Source organism: Leptonotus elevatus, chromosome 10 (genome assembly GCF_054856555.1).
Source record: "Leptonotus elevatus isolate MCC_2025b chromosome 10, RoL_Lele_1.0, whole genome shotgun sequence".
In the NCBI taxonomy this organism is placed as follows: Eukaryota; Metazoa; Chordata; class Actinopteri; order Syngnathiformes; family Syngnathidae; genus Leptonotus; species Leptonotus elevatus.
In genome coordinates, this window is record NC_141248.1 from 16,055,313 (window position 1) to 16,072,640 (window position 17,328).

At 39.8% G+C, this 17,328-nt stretch overlaps 1 protein-coding gene and 1 long non-coding RNA gene across 2 annotated transcripts in view; one reads left to right on the top strand and one right to left on the bottom strand.

Annotated features, from left to right (window-relative positions):
- LOC147167344 (receptor-type tyrosine-protein phosphatase gamma-like) overlaps positions 1–12,737 on the bottom strand; it is a 121,594-nt gene extending 108,857 nt beyond the window's left edge. The window contains exon 1 of the mRNA XM_086086615.1: positions 11,988–12,737. Within this exon, the coding sequence (XP_085942741.1) occupies positions 11,988–12,075 (88 nt within the window). The 5' untranslated portion in view covers positions 12,076–12,737. The remainder of the gene's footprint in view (positions 1–11,987) is intronic.
- On the top strand, positions 11,884–15,860 carry LOC147167345 (uncharacterized). The gene is made up of 3 exons (XR_015096255.1): positions 11,884–12,016; positions 14,888–14,989; positions 15,082–15,860. It is a non-coding gene; the product is annotated as an uncharacterized LOC147167345 (long non-coding RNA).
- Positions 15,861–17,328: the final 1,468 nt, after the last annotated feature.

The window sequence follows — 17,328 nt, forward strand, 5'->3', positions numbered from 1 at the left end:
GTGGACAACGAAATGCGGTATCCTGGTTAATATTGTGTTAGTGGAATATGAGTTAAGCAGCAAAATCCAGCAGTTTTTATCAGTATCAATAGGCGGCCATTTTCCACTTGCTGCCGAGAGAAAATGACATCGCAGTTGCTCAGGTCTCCGGTAACAGCCGATCACAGTGCAACTTCAGAAAACAGAGGAGCTGTGATTGGTAGTTGCCTGAGACCTGAGCAACTGTGATGTCATCTTCAGTTAGCAGCAAGTGACAAAATGGCCTACGATGGATAAAAACGGATGGATTTTGCTTCGTATTGCATAAATGTAATATTAATCAGAATTTCATGTTTAGACTAGTGAGGTCACAAATAACATATTATTGTCAAGAAATATTTAAGGTCGACTTCCACTTTAATGTAAACTGAAAAAACAATCATTTAAAATATTTGTTTGCCAGCATTTTCCAATGGCTTCCCATTTCAAATGTAATGTCTAAAAGTCTGTACAAAATGTTGTTACTTACAAATATTACAATCATATTTCCAACTAATCCCTTCTTCATCAATCAATGAAATCCTTTATTTAACCAGATGAGGATCACGTAGTTTAAAACCTCTTTAACAAATGTTATCTGGCCAAGCAAGGCAGAGAACATTCCAAACAAGCAAAAAAACACAATCAATTCAGATTACACGCAAGTTATCCGGCACACAAATTGAAAAATAGTCTAGTTTCTGATACTAAATGGATTTTTTGGTTAAAATTATACATCGTAAAAACCAAAGGCAGGGTCAACTGTGTGTAATACTAATACGATGCCGTGATTATTACTTTTGTACGTTTCCACAGTAATGCCGGCCCTGCGAGGCAAAGCATAACCACGCTGTGGGCAGCGCCAAAAATGAGTTTGACACCGCCCGACCTAGTCATATACATTTAGGGACTGTCGTTATAATCCCATAGTTGACGACGGGGGAAATTAGCCTCATGGACGGGGGACGTCTACTGTCAGGCCACGGTGAATGTAGCCTGAAAGAAAAGAAAACAACAATGAGCACAAAGCAAACACATGCTCTGTTGATGCACAACAACACAATGCAGGAAGAAGGAGCCTGAAGGTTCCATTGTTTCCACTCTCCATGGGGCAACGCTGACTGACAGCTCAGCTGTAAGCAAAGCTGACACGGTATCGCATCACAGCAAGATTGTTTAAGGGGAAAGAGGATGTGGGGACTGAAGGACACAGGACATTTATTGATATGGCCAAGTCCTTGAGTGCAGCAGTATATGTCCTTTAGTGACACTGCCTCGCAGGCTGGACATTCATCACATTTGTCAAGAAGCACAGGAAATAAGTGCATTTGATTCCCCAGCAGCGTTTCCCCCTTTGTTTTAGAGCAGCCCCGTCCAATCCCGATCGACTGTGCATGTGTGCGTGTCGCTCTGTGTCTTTTGTGGCGAGGACGGATGAAATGATTTGGACTGAAGTGGCAGTGAGTCATTTCTAATTGATTAAAAAGCTACTGTGACCAGCAGTCTCTTGGCTAAAGCACCGAGCGAGACTCGCCACACAGATTGCGTCGGCTTTTCAGCAAGCCCAACCACGTCAAAAATCACTAGTGATGTACAGCTAGTCAAATGACACAGAATTTGCATTTGAGTTTGTTTTAATTAAAATCATCTGATGTGCCGCTTCACCACAGATGGCAAACTCCACACTTATGTCCACTGGCCATTTCGGCCATTTGTCACATTAAGCCACAAATAGTGCACTGCCATGCAAGCCAATTTGATTTTGATCAAATCTAGTGGCCTCTGGCGCATTTCCGTAATGCCTTTTTTTTCCTTTTTTTTTTTTAGCCATTAAGCCGATGTGCTATATGGATGGGAATCGAGCAATGCTTCCAATTTGTCCGATCTAACCGGACTCGTGTGCCTCCGAGCTTATCGATTCCTATTATCAAGAGCGGCCAGATTTTTCTGACAATGGCACACTGAAAAACAGAAACTGCTAAATTTGTATTTGCGCTGTATAAAGACGAAACACAGACGCATGGAAGCAAGTCAAAAGGTGACAATACGAAATACCAAGTTCCTAACACAATAAGTGCTTGTATTCCCAACTGCAGAGAGGACAAGGACATTTCTATAATATTAAACATGATATATATGGTACTTAACACGTTTATTAAACCACCACTCAATGAAAGGTTTATATCACAGCTGCCCAAACTTAATAGCCTTGGTAATTACCAAAATTACATCATTCCTGTAACGGTATATACACACACGTATGAGGAAGATCCTGAATCAAAATGATATGTTTATGCTAAATATGTTTTAGTGTGATCCATGAATTTTAAAATGGATTGTTTTACAAGAAAACTTAACAAATTGTAAAACACATAATTTATTGATTTCGAGCTGTCAATCAATTTCATTTTTTAAATCAGGTTAATCATCTCAGAATTTGGATTAATCACTTAATTAAAAAGGCTTTTTATCAAATTTGAAGAGCACCTGTTATGTGGTAATTCTTTTTACATGTAATGTTCCACCGCACACTCTCATCCTCCTCGTTTTTCCCCAATCAGTTAATTACTAGCATCATTTAAGATGGGAAAAAAAATTACCCCAGTAGTTTGACATGAACAAATATTCAGAATGTCATACGCAAACATTTAATGAAATGCTTGAATTATGTTTTTTTGTGCAAACGCTATCTTTAACATAACCATCCGATGTCAAGCTAAAAGGATCAACTGCGGTCAAATATAATAGTGTGATTAATCTAATAATACATGATTTATGCCATACATTTTTGTGATTCATCAATGAGTTAACGCTTTAACTTTGACAGCACTTGAATGTGGGTATAAAAAGGAGATTCAAATTCAACAAAAGCTCATTGAAAAAAAAAAAAAAGTGTCCGCATTACAGCACTTCATTGATTACTTCATTGGATGGTCTCTTCTCATTTTCATGGCTGGTGGTCAAATATATAAAAGCTGCTGTAGCTGTACAGTACCAGTCAAGAGTCCAGGCACAAAATTTATAGCAGAAAAAAAGTGTGTCCCACTTTTTGACTGGTACAGTAAATGTTGCTTTTCACAAATTTATACAGAATGACTAAGCTAACCCAGGCAAGCTGGGCAGTGGCAGACTAGGCAGAACTCATCTCAAGCCGTGTAGTTCCCAAGAACATAAACAATGCATGTACACAATACTTGAGGAAGCATGGAGGAGACTGGAATATTAAATGCAAAAAGGACCAACATCCTAGGGGTAGGGAATGTGCTTCGGTAGGGGCTGTTTTTTTTTGGTTAGCAATGTGGAAGAAAGAAAACCGGAGAGGTCTAATTGGGGAGAGATGCAAATGTGTTCAAGTGGATGAAAAACTAAGAGATTAATTGATTTGAGACACGTCTAACAGTGGAGGTCACTGTTCGAGGAAATCTGGTATGCAGTTTTTTTTTTTTTTTGCAAAGCAAGCACTAAGCAGACTTCTAGCTGTTGCGCACGACTGAGCACAAAACCTGAAATAATACTTTCAGGCCGTAGGATTGTCAATTTTTTTCACAGCCAATAAACTCGGAAGATCTCAAGCTAGCATTATTATAGTTTCTACCATGAGAGTCCACACTCACACCATACAACCCCCCCCCCCCCCCCCCCCCAATCTAATGGACAAGCTATATGGTCATTGCAAGAAAATAAGCGAACTAAATTATGTGTGTGGGTGAAAAGTGCTCAAAGTTGCAATGTTTCTCCCAATTGACCATTTAGCGAGTTGTACAGGCAGCTGGTCGAGAGACACCACACAAAGTGCTGAGTCTGGATGGAGACTTATAGCATATGGTCCTAATGCCATTTTTATCATCATGAGGCAGCAAGATGTGCTGTCCTACGTTATACATATTGGACCAATTATCCAGAGAAATTCCCGAAGGAGTTTTTAACCATGCAGCTGCAAACACCACAAATGTCCTATTGGCGTCAAAGCGAAACCTCATGAATGACATTAGGATTAACTTTTTTTTTAATTCCCATAGAACAGGCATTTTCAACACACTCAAAATGATCAGTACAATAACTGAGAAGATCTCAACAACACTCCCTGAGCGGGATAAAATATCTACAAATAAATGAAATTGGTCTTTTTGCCAAAATAAGTGCAGAATAATGTCATCACTGATACTGATAACGACCTCACAAGTCCACTCAATAACTTTACTGAGATTCTTTGTTCTCCCACATTTCCTGTTTGAACTGTTAAAATGTGTCAGAAAGTGTCTCCAATGGCCGCCAGAACTGTCTTTCAAAACATGTACTCATGCTCCGCACCACACCTCGCCCACTCACTTTGTTGTGAAGAGAAGCGAAGAGAGTTTAACAACCAATTGTGCATAATTTCTATGAATACGCATGTGCCGATAACTGACAAGAACATCAATTTTTCAGCAGACAATTCACATGACTGATGTAAATTTCAATGTACATGTGCAATAGTTTGACGATAGAGTGAGCTTTTGCGCAAATGCCGTTTCCTTCTGCTAGCTATCTGTGATACAATCTGAGAAGAACATAAAAAAAAAGAGACGTCGTTCGTAACAAGAAATCTAGATTATATTGAATCCTTTTACAGACTAGAGGTTTGCACGACTTCAGACTTAGTCGACACTAATGTGATGAAATTCAAGTCAACGTTGACGAGTCGCTGATGACATTGATACGAGCAGAACGCTTGGCAATAATAGATATTCAGCCAAAAATTGAAAACTCATACACTGACTGATTTAGGCAGAACCTTACAAGAGCATCGACGTGGACTAGGTGAAATCTTCCCCGCTGTCGCATTGATTGTATATCCAGCTGGAGAGAGAAAGAGAAGAAGAAAAAAAACGTTCCTGCCGTTTGCTTGCCACCGGGAGAGCCAGGTAACATTTGCACAACTTGGCCAAACGGGAGGAAACCTGTCCTCGTTCTGGGCCTACCGCAGCAGCAGGTTTGCAAATAATCACAGACCTCTTCATGTGTGGTGGAAAGCTTCTCTAACCTACTTTCACCTTGTATTGTAGGCTGACATTTTTTTCCAAAGTCCTCCTCGAGGCTGGACCCCCCACCCCCTTTTTTTTTTTACAGCACATTCAGAAAGAGTAAAACTAACTTCATTCAACGCACTCATCTGTTTGCTGCAAGCGCTCCTCAAGCCAAAAACACGTGATTGGTGACTAGTCGACGTCACACTCAAAGTCATTGTGGGTTAGAAAAGTCAAATAGTCGGTACTATAGTTCGGAAATGACATTACGTACAACATGGCTTAAATGTGAACTTTATTTTTTATTTTTGCTACTAAAAAAAAATCTGAAATGTGCCAAACAGTTGCCGCTGGCCTGTGATAACATGCTGTCTTTGCAAAAGGCTAAAAAATAAATAAATAAGCAAAGTCCATAGATACCTCAATGTTGACTATGCATAGGAATTTGACAATAACTTTTACTTGGAGACTATTCGAAACTCTTAATGTGAATGTGTCACACTATGTCAGTTCCGACTTAAAAGCCTTTGAGGCAAAAGTAAATACAAAACATATGCTCACGTGACACAACGTGATGTGGAATGACTGCGTTAACCAGAACAAACAATTTATCGGAATCAGCCATTTTTGTTGTTTACGTTCACGGAGTGGGATAAAACAAACTTCAAACCTTCCTCAAATGCAGCATAAAACCGCCATTTTGACTTGTGACCGAAGCTCGGAATTGTCCCTAACTTAAGGTTATTCTTCTTTAGACCACATGTTGAGACAAAAACATCAGCATTCTTTTGGGTGCAGTCAGGTAATGCTTGTTGGCCATCCTGAATGTGGACTCGGCATAGGCTAGTATCAGATTCTGGTAAGATGAGCAAAAAACATCATTTCACAATATTGCAATTCCAGTTCTGAAATGCATTAATAACAACAACTCTTGCTCACTCTCCACAATATAACAGTAAACAGCATTTATTTCTAAAACAATTATAATAAAAAAAAGAGAACTTTTTTAAAAAACGTATCTGCTTTGTGTAACATCAGAGAGAAAATTAATTGATGTTAGCCATGCTAGTTAGCTAGTCTGTAGCAAGTCTATAGTATTTATTTCACCAATTGTAGATACGCTAACTCTCAACTTTCAAATGTCCAATTCAAATGGGTAATACGATCCTAAATGTGATAGTGTGATGAAGTATTGCATCCTCCCGCAGCCACTCTTGGAAAGAACATTTGGCATACATAGCCTTCCCATCTACCAAGCCGCAGTACCTGAAAACATTTCCCAAAAAGAAGCACAGATGGTCACACAAGTTAAAAAGTGGCAAATCCTACTGTGGGCTCTTATCTGCCAGTTTACTTTGCTGATGTAATCTCGAAGACGCATTCAAACAAAAAAAAGCGAATAAGACTGGAGGAGCGTGGAACACAGCAAGTGAGCAATGTAAACGGACGTAACAGCTGTTACCTGCAGGCAAGGTAAGAAGATATAGGATTAATGGGCCCATTAACATTGATTAAATCTCAATGTTAAGTAGCGCAATTTAAGTGGCTACCAACTCGAGTGAAGAATAGCTTCCTTGATTGACAGATAAAACCGAGGCGGACGGTTACCTCGGTGACAAGCGTTCAGAATATTTCAGAGCAACCAAACAGTCAAAAGACTGAGGAGGGCAGCTAAATGTATTCTCCATTTACGGCATTCTCTTTTCAAACACGCACACACACACAAAAAATGTTGGTAATGAATAGAAAAGCCTCGCTCAACACGCTGGCTGAGCACCATTACGTGAACAGAGTACAGTTCAACTAGATTTTTCAACCGGCGACCTTTCGTCCGTCCGGCAGTCAGCCTTTCTGCTGCATGTCAGAGGTCCACTGAGGTATGCAATATGAAATAAGTCTGCTGTGTTCACAGCTTGTAAGGCGACAAGTCAATAAAACGGCAGGCTGAGGGCATGGAAGCGGGGAACTTGGGAGCGTTGGGGGCAGAAAGGGACGTGATTAAGACAGAAGCGTTCTTCTGTTGCATCACTGCTACTGATACGGGGGATAATTGGTGCCACACACGAGCAGCAACAACATCAATCTGGGACAGAACTGCATTTAACGTTCTACCAATGCTATCAACAGTGAAGGATGACATTTGAGGATTTTAATTATATGGCTGAATAATAAATTGAGGGGGTGGCACTAATTTCAGGCTATTCCAGTTCACTACAAGTACAATCATTCACTTATGTCCTCACTGTGTTGCGAGATGAAACAGAATATGCATGTTTAGCTCTCTGCTCTTGATTAAGTGGCATTGCAGGCAAGATGATAGATTGTGTTGGGGGGGGGGGGGCACACACAAAAAACATCACGCAATCTTCACATTCACAAAGCTTACTTCTCCTATTTTTCTGATACCAGATAACCTTAGTGAGGTGTTATAAGAAATCCTAACAATACAAATCTTAATTTTGACTGGCTATCGCTAAACTTTTATAGTCAGAATTCAACAAATATCAACTGAAAAAATAGGCCTCGATATGATATGGCATCGTGTGGTGTGTCAGTTCAATGTGCATCTAAAAGGAATAACTCAAAGAGATGTGAATTTTACAAAATGTTGCTGGTCCTTCCTTCCGTCATCATTTTCAAACCACGTTTCACTGTAAAAAAACAAAACAATGGGGAGTAATATTTACTTGGAAAAAAATATAGTAAAGTTGATTTTTTTCACTCAGAATTTCAAAGTAAATTTTACAAGGAGAGTTTTGAGTTCATTTGACTTGTGAAAGAAAAATAAAGAAAAAAAGCTTTGCACAAAATCATGACCATCTTGGGAGACAGACATGCTACCACCTGAGCCATGCAACTCTTGCTGTTTGCCACCATACTGCATTGCCGGTGTGTCCAAAATGAGACCAAAACCACTCTTGGAGGTACGAGGGTTCCACCTGACTCCAGCAATATACGAACATAAAAAAAGGAGGGGCATGGCTCAGGTGGTACAGCGGCTGTCACCCAAGCTGAAGGTCATGGGTTTGTTCCTCAACGCTTACATTGTTTTGTTTTTTAATAAACTTGTAAAATGTACTTAAAACTCTGGTTGTAAAAGTTACTTAGAATTTCGGAGTGAAAATACTTTACTAATTTTTCAAGTAAATATTACTTCTTTTTTCTTCTTTTTTTTACAGTGTTCCATCATCGCAAAAAAACGAGCATCTGTCAGTAACCGTCACTTACCAACTCTGATAACTTAATATTTTTCTTCTGTTTGTTTTTACACAATGTGACTTGCATCTATTTTTTTCATGTCAATAAGAATGATACAATTATTTTTTTCTTTTTTCAAAAATCTGACTGTGGCCTCTTTCGTATGTCGATATAAATCTGGCATGTAACCGATGTAACTGCAGTCTGGATCAAGTCATGCTCATAATTGTTTGACAATGCAAAAAAATCATAATAATTTGGATTTAAAAATCCAAATTGGGCACCCTGCAGTGTGAATGTTGTATTTGTTCTGCCACCAGAGTAGATGACAACCGAACGAGAAATAAAACTTGTAGCAATATAAAGATATCCTAGCGGCAAACGTGTCTCTGTCCTTATTGCTCAGTGACATAAATCGACATAACTAACAAAATAGGAAGCAATGTACACCATAAAAAAGAGCTGCGCTTAAAACAAATAAGCAATAATCTTTCCAATGTTCGTCACAGTATTTATGTCCATCACTTGTCAAATTTTAACTTCTCACGATTATGAAAGTTGAAGGGTGGAAAATGTCATTTAATAAAAAGACTATACAGTGAATAAAGATTTGGTGATGGTGACAGTTGGATCCTTCCTAATAATAGCAAAATCCTTGAGGTGGCTGAGGTCAAAGGTCACTTGGTCAGCACTGCATTTTTTTTTCTTCCTTTCAAGAAATAGTCTGAACCAACTGTTTTCTCTGAAGGTGTAGCAGCCGTAGCCCGTATGTACCATTAGCTAATTTAACTCTATTTCCTGGCTGAGAGCTAAATTGAATAAATTAGAGAATAAGCAAATTTCATGCAGACATATTAAAATAAAGCCCGTTTAAAATACAGTACATGAATGAATCAAGTGTGAACAGTAGCGGATAAAAATCAAAGAACAGTATGCAAGATTTTTTGGAAGCGAAGACCAGCAACAGTGATCAGAGACGATAAAGTTGGGAAAAATAAATGAGCGCATTTTAGGCCACACAGTGACAGCACCAACAAATAATTATACTCTCTGAATTATGTTCCAACAGGAAAATGTTGTTTGGCAGTTGGAATGCATCACTGTTGCTTTCATATAAATATGGGGATTAGACTATGGGAGAACAAATTTGTCAGTAATGACCAACAACCACTGCCAGTTGGTTAGCTTGTCTACGCTTGTTGTCATGCACATACATGAAATGTAAGCAACAACAAAAAACACATCAAAGCAAAAATGACCGCTTTCTAAATCTGCCAGATTTCTGACCGCTGATCAAAACTATAGACGAGGCTGCCCATTATGATAATACAACAGTTGTGCAACATTTGTCAAATCCCGGGTTTTTTTCCCCCCCCACAAACTGCGCCAACATTACAATTTGCCTGAGCTATTGAGAACTACACATATACATCTTAGACACCCGTATGGGGCAGCATTTCACCAGCTCACATCACCGACAGCCTGTGGGCTGAGCATTTAATCCCATCCACCATGCAATGGCATAAACAGTGGCGCACAAGTGCTAATAAATGATACCATCCGAATGACAAACATTTGTTCAATTGGTGCATCATAGATTTTCTGACATACTTTGATCCACTCAGTGCCATAACGTTTGTTAACCTACATAATCTATCCGTCCACTTTCTATGCTGCTTATCATGTTCAGGGTCGTGGGGAGATGACGTCTGTCCCACCTGACGTTCAGGCTGAAGGTGGTATATACACTCTGGAAAAGAGCTGTGCGATAAAACCATTTTATATATATATATATATATATATATATATATATATATATATATATATATATAAAAAAAAATGACATTTCAAAATATCTGGTAGTGCAACCAGTTTTCAAAGAATGCAATAAAATGAAAGCAATTAAAAAATAAATTATGATATAGTCCTTGAAGTGACATTCAAGCATGCCAACAATTTAACCAGTGAACGTGAATAAATGAACTATTTTAGAAGTGAAACTAGTTTTTCTGTTTGCTCTGTCGAACCTGGTTTAACACCCTGTTATGTCTCAGTTTGAACACTAGAGGCACTATGTAAACGGAGTACCGGTATGTTGATGGGAGACAAAGAAGAAATAAGAGACGCAGAAATAGCCATGTGGATATACAACTAGATATTGTATATAGATGCCGTGTTAGTTCTGTGACCTAAGATGGAAATAAACTAAATACAAAATAAATACAAAACTGCTTCTTGAGAATGCTGCACCAACCGGCTCGGCTCGTGCGTCGGAGTAGAACCCAGCTAGCGTCGAGCGCTAATGTGAATTGCAGGATACATTGATCATCGGCATTTCGAACGCACGGCCTCTCTCTACTTGGCGTAGCATATTACTAAGCAAAGGGAAAGCATCTGCTGCATTTCCACAAAATAGTGTGAGGGAAATCTAAAATTATTAAATTATAGAGGGTAATATCGTATGGATGACATTTACTATGATTTATTTCATTATATCGCACAGCTCTGCCCTGGAATGGTCGCCACTCAATTGCAGGTCATAGAGACAGACCTTTCACAATGTCCCTGAGAGCGAATTGAACCCGCGCTGCCTGCTTGGACATCAGCCAAGTGAACCACTACACCGTCAAAATCGGGGGGAAAAGCAAAACAAAATATGTCCCCCCCCAAAAAAATCTGCAAAGATAGACAGACACCGCAAGAGAGGAAATAGAGCAGATTTGGAACGTCACCGAGTGGGAAAGGAACTCACGCTGCTTGCACAGATATCAGCCGAGTGAACCGCTACACAGTCAGTGACCCTACATAATCGAATAGAATCCAAACAAGATCTGTCAAATATCAACAAAAGATAATATCGCTCAGTTTTGAGTGACGGAGAGGGATTTATTTAACAACACTGCAGACGAGAACCACAGCTCTTATACTGCACAGAATTAGGCTTCTGCAAACAATTAAATGTAGGTTAAATGTTTACCTATAAAATACTACAGGAGACATTTTCACACTCGCTATCTTATCAAATGCATCACGCATCTGATCAAAGCAAGACAATTGGATTTCCCTTTTCTTTTTTTTTTATTGACAATGTCATAAATATTCACCCAACAAATGCTAATTTTTATGCCATACTAACTGCTACAAAAAATTGGCATCCTGCCTTTTGGTAGACACAGCTCCCAGGTGTACCTAATAAACTGTCCAGTGGGTGTAAAATGAGTCACAGTCTCATACTGGCTGCTCGCTGTCCAGCATACGAGAGGGGGGGTGGGGGGCAAGTGTCGCCCTCATCATGACAAGCAGCCATAGACACACACACACGGACACACATTAAAGACAGTTAAGATCAAACTTTGGCTACAATTAAATAGAAAGACGATGCCATAAAAGTGCCGACTGGCACACAATGGTACGGTTCGCATCCTTACTGACACTTTGCCATACTGTCAAAGGGTGGCTTTTAAAAAGTTAAATAAAAAAAATAATTATTATTATTTTATCACGTTAATGTGACGTATATTTTGCACCATAGTGCAGCTTGGATGATAAACGAGCACACTAATAAGTAAAGCAGCTTCGGGACGTGTTGACGTCGCCTTTTTAAAGGCGTTTAATGTCGACATTACAAGATGAATGTGCGGCAATATAATTAGAAGGGGGGGGGGAGAGAAAAAAAAGAGTAATTCAAAGACGCAGCTATCTACAGTCGGAGCTTGGAAAAATGAAAGCTAGCTTGTGTGCCGCAAAGTAAACGTCGCTACTTACCAGGATGACAGTCGCCGTGTTCGGGCAAGGTTAGCAGAATCATTACGGATAAAATCCACCAGCAATTCGGTTCCCGTCTCCTCTGCATGTTAGACTACTCATGGAGAGCACTGAGGATGCGATGGGTGACAAAGTTTGATTGTGTTTTGTCCGTCTTTTAGCTTGTTATAGGAAAAGAAAGGGGGAGAAAATCCCACGCGTGCGAATGAAGCCTTTCCCCCAAAAATTGAAGTTGACGCCGCGGCCACGCAAGCATCAAAAAATAAATTTAAAAAATCTTGTATTCCCCCCTTACAAAATAGTCCGCGTTGGTCCGAGCTGAGGCTCCTTGGGCTTCGAGGAATAACACGCCACGGCTGTGTGGAAACACTTCCAAGCAGGGCTCTTATGACTCCACGACGGGCTTCCGCGGAGCCACATTCCCGGAGAGTGGAAGGGGGTCAGGCGGCGATCAATGGCTGTCTTTAACTACACAGGAGAAGGGGGTTCGGAAAGTGGTCCGATAATATCGATTTGAAGTGACGATCACTCGGCGGTTATCCGTGACTGGGAGCGATGCACAATGCGAAAAAAAAACTGCTGCTGGAATTGTCCCATTCTTCCATCCAGGAAGTGGACTAGCGGTCATACATGCGTGGATATCAGGCGGCTGCTGGTCCCATCCTGGCGGACAGGCTGCCTGCGCGCGGGGCGGAGGGACGGCGGGGAGGCGGTGCTCGGATTTGTTGAATGCAAGAGAGAAAAAAAAGGAAAAGATTTGGAGCTAAGACGCTGGTCTGTTCCTGAGAGCAGTGGCGGTCCGAGCTTGAATGGCACCCTGTGCAGACACCCCTTGTGCGACCTCCACCCCCACTGATGAAAAACACTGGAGTTGATCTTTTATTTTCTTTAAACGTTGAATTATAAATGAATGGAAATATACAGAAACAGCACTACGGTAATTAAAATGAAGGAAACTGGTTTTAAAAACACACACAAAAACATACGTTGCAAAAAACAAACAAATTAGGCAGTTTAAATTACAAACAGGAAGTGAGACATACATAAGTAAATTACTCCAAACAATTTTTAAAAAAACGATTATATTTTCTCGAATAACTCATTCATCGACTCGACTCAAATCCACTTAAGACAAATGACTCTCTCAAATAGATGCCGACTTTTTTCCCCATCAGAAAAAATTAACATGTAGTATCTGTTAGTATTTGTAGTAGACAAGACCACACCAACCAAGACATTATCGAGACTAGAGAGTATCAAAACAAGACCGAGTCTTTTGGAGGTCAACACTGAGACAAGAGCAAGGCTGTACAGGCTATATCAAAGAAAAATCACACACACAAAAAATCAACAAAATTACCAGTATCTTCTTTTTCACCCATTATGTTTGCAACAAAAACAAATTCTGTTATGTTGCTTTAAAAATAGTCTAATGAAATAAATCTGGAATCTAAGCACATTTGTTGTTTCACTTAATCTAAAAACTATTAAATCATACTTATTAAAACTGAATTGTCCTGACAAGCCATGATAAATGTCATTTTACAAAGAAAATTTGCATTATGTGTTTCTTCTCACTGTTCACAGTATTAGCCTGGTCTTGATCGGACTTGATCAAAAATCCCGAGTATAACCAGACCGAGATCGAGACAAGACCGAGTAGAAATTCAACACTACTACCAGTAATTATCTGAGTTTACTGACAACAAAGCAAGAGTACATTAAATAACTATTTTTGCTAATCAAAACAGAAGCACTGAAGGCAAACCAAATTTATATTTGAAGATGTTTAAAATCAAACGAAAGAAATAAACTAAGACAGTATAGTGAGGTTGATTTTAAAAATGATTCAGTGGGGTGCATAGCTTTTAACCTGGACTTAAAAGCATTTATACTTGGGGCTGACTTCACTTCTGTTGGCAACATTTAGGTGCAGCATAACAGCTATTGGCTGCTTCACCATGTTTGTTTGTTTTTAAAACATGATTGACCCGAGTCAGCAGACCTCAGAGCCCTACTGGGTTTATATTCAATTAGCATTCCTTAATGTATTTAGGACCTAAAACATTCAGTGATTTATAGACCAGGTCAGAGGTCAGAACCCGAGTTGCAGTCGACTGTACCTAGCAGTTACAGATGAACACGATCCTGTCTTTAATAGTATTCTTCTCATGAAACACACTTTGGACTAATCCAAAGACCAAAGGTGTACTAGTAGGCTATTTCCTGCCAGGCAGATTTCATGGGGCTTAATCATAACTGAGAGGCAGTTATGATAGGCCATTTGTCAACAACAAATACAAGCCACGCCCACATGGCAGTTTGAATTCCAAACAAGAAGTGGGACTCCCACTAAATTAGTCCGACTGATACATCTCAAATTGTGTTTGTCTGTCTAATAGGTGGCATGTCCCAATTTGTTGCCAGCTGTGTTATAAAGGTCTCCCTACCTGAAAAAAAAAAAAAAAGCAATAGGTGTGAGTGAATACGTCTTGTATGAATGTATTGTTGTATTGGGGAGCTACAAGGCTTATTTGTTGCACCCAGTTTGCTTCTGTAAGAGCGGAGCGTGGTTAGCCCGTTTGCATCACAGTTACACAGCTCTGGGTTCAAATCCTGGCCATCCTGTGTGCAGTTTGCTTCCCGCCATATGTTTATTGACGACTCCAAAAATTGGTGTGAAGACGAGGTGAATGCTTGTCTAACGTGCCCTGGCGAACAGACCGACCAGAGACGGATCGAGTCCCCCTGATGGCTCTAGTGGGGCACTGCGCCCTATGCCCCCCTGATGCAAGAACAGAAATCAAGCCTCCACTGTTTAGTCACTTCCTCTCAGGTCCTATTATGCAAATGAGTCTCCCGTGGCCACACACTAATGCCCCTTTGCCTCCTGCTGGCAGAACTGTGAATGGAATACTTTAGCAGTAATCATCACCTACACTCATCACGTGTGAGGATGGACTGATTGGAGGATTGTGCGCGCACCGGAGTCCGTCCCTCAGGTAAGTGTGTAGTCGGCGGTGTTCTTTGCAAAGCTATCCAGCTGGACATTTAATTTGAGGAATTTGATTAAATTTCTCATTTAATTATCCAGTTCTCTGCAGGGCTATTGAGGACTGTCACAAGGGCCCTTTGCTTTTTAATGCAGGCCATCTGCTTCCTCTCCAGAATGGGCTACCTTTTCCAAAGTGCCCGTCGCCTCCTGGGCATCCTCTCAGGATCCTCCAGCCTCGCAGCGTCTCTGAGCACGCGGCACTACGCCGTGCTTGACAATACTACAGACATGTATCTGACTGATCAAGTGCAATTAACCCCAAAACGCTCTTTCGGTGCTCTTTGAGGTGGATGACTGATTTCGAACTTGGAAAGGGTCTTTTTTTTTTTTTTCACCAAGCCAAATTTAGCAACATGTTAAGTGGATGGAATTGGCTGGTGAAGCACTGACCTCAAGCCCAATAGGTCTTGGTAAAACTTCACAAAATAATGTAAAAGCAACAGACTGTGTATGCCATGAAACTTTATATGTTGAAATTTTTTTTTTTTGCCTTTTGATGTTGTTGTTTTACAGTGATAACTGGCAACTAACAATGGAGTCTGCTTTTCACCCGAAGTCAGCTGGAAAGTTGTTGTTTTTTAACAAAAAAACTCTTTACTCTTCTCTTCTCATCTTCCTAATACAAGGTGACATTAGCTTCATCAGGCCAAATAATCTAATTGTAATGATGCCTTTGTGGAAAAGTTATGTCTTGTTCTTCCAGTGGTTGTAAACCCTCATGAACTATTGTCACTGAACATTGGCAGTTTTTTTTTTACTTTCAAAGATGATGGTTTCATTTTTACAACCAGTCTGACTGTAGCAATCATTTGTTTGAATTGACAATATGACTGAGCGACTAAAAAGTGTGAAAAGCAACAAAAAAAAAAAATAAACGATCGAATAAAGGAAATAAAACAAGTTGAATACAATTATTTGTGCACATCAATTAATAAATACCTCACCCTGAATTGATGCCTACTTAACCCTCTTTATTTGTGGACAATAATATTTTGAAAAATATATTACAGGATATCCAAATGCAACAGACAGTTAGATAAAAAAAAAAACCCCATCAAGAACCAAACTACAAGGGCAGGCAAAATTCTCTCTGACCCTCCACATCCTGGTCACCACCTCCTCCATCTCATTCCCTCAATTTGCAAATTGTTGCCAATTTTGCACATCCCTACGACAGTATTACTGTATTGATGATTGTAGCTTCAGCTCTCTACACATTTACATAACTGTCATTGATCAATGTTCCACACACGGGACACTTTAAAGTGCTTTCTGCATATTACACATTCAAAGTTGTATCTCAATTACCACACTACTGGTCACTTTATCTTTGTTTGTTTGTTTGTTTGCACAGCAGCTATTGGTTGGTACGACAGCACAGATGGCACTCTTACATACTCTCCAAACTTGGGTATGTGTCACATCTTTGTTTGTCATAGTTGCTTGTTCCTGCAATACTCATGCCAGAGACAAATTCGTTGTGTGTTTTTACATACTTGGCCAATAAAGATGATTGCGAATCTGGTACAGGCAACACAATGGAGCACGTGGCTTGCGATTTTGTGTGTTCAAATCTCATTGTGTCTTGTGTAGAGTTGAAAACGTGCATGTTAGCTTTATCGAAGACTTTAAATTTTGAGCCAAAATGGAGACTGGCTCTAACCAGAAGTGCTTAAGCAGTAAGTGGAAGACAAAGTGGAATTTCTGCAGAAATTGCGTGGGGATGTTGAAAAGCTGAATGTATATTAGATGAATGCTAAGATTTGGATGCTTGTGCTTATAAAGTCAATTGAAAGATAAATTATGTGGAAATTACTCATTGTTAATTGTATCTGAAAGATCAATTAAAAGCTGCAAATGAGCTGCAACCAGTCAAAGGTGGGATTCAAACCATCGAATGTACTAAAATGTGGTCCAAGCAGGAATTTAACCCAGGTTCTCTGTCGTGGCAGACAACTGCTTTAAGCACTGAGCTAAGTGAATTGCGGCAGTTTATGCCTCAGGGCGTATTCGTATTTAAAAGTTTTGTACAAAGCTGAAACACAATGCTGAATAGGGACATGTGATTAATCATTTCAATGAAATTATAATGCATTTCCTGATATAATAGTGAGTTGGTTTACATGTATATCACTTGGAAAAATGGCCATGGATATATTTGCAATGTAAAGTCAGAGGTGGAATTCAAACCCGCAACCTCTGGGTTACTGGACAATGTACTTAACCAACTGCGCCACTGAGCAGTATTAGAAAGCTGGTAAGGATGATCAGTTGTATTTATGGAAG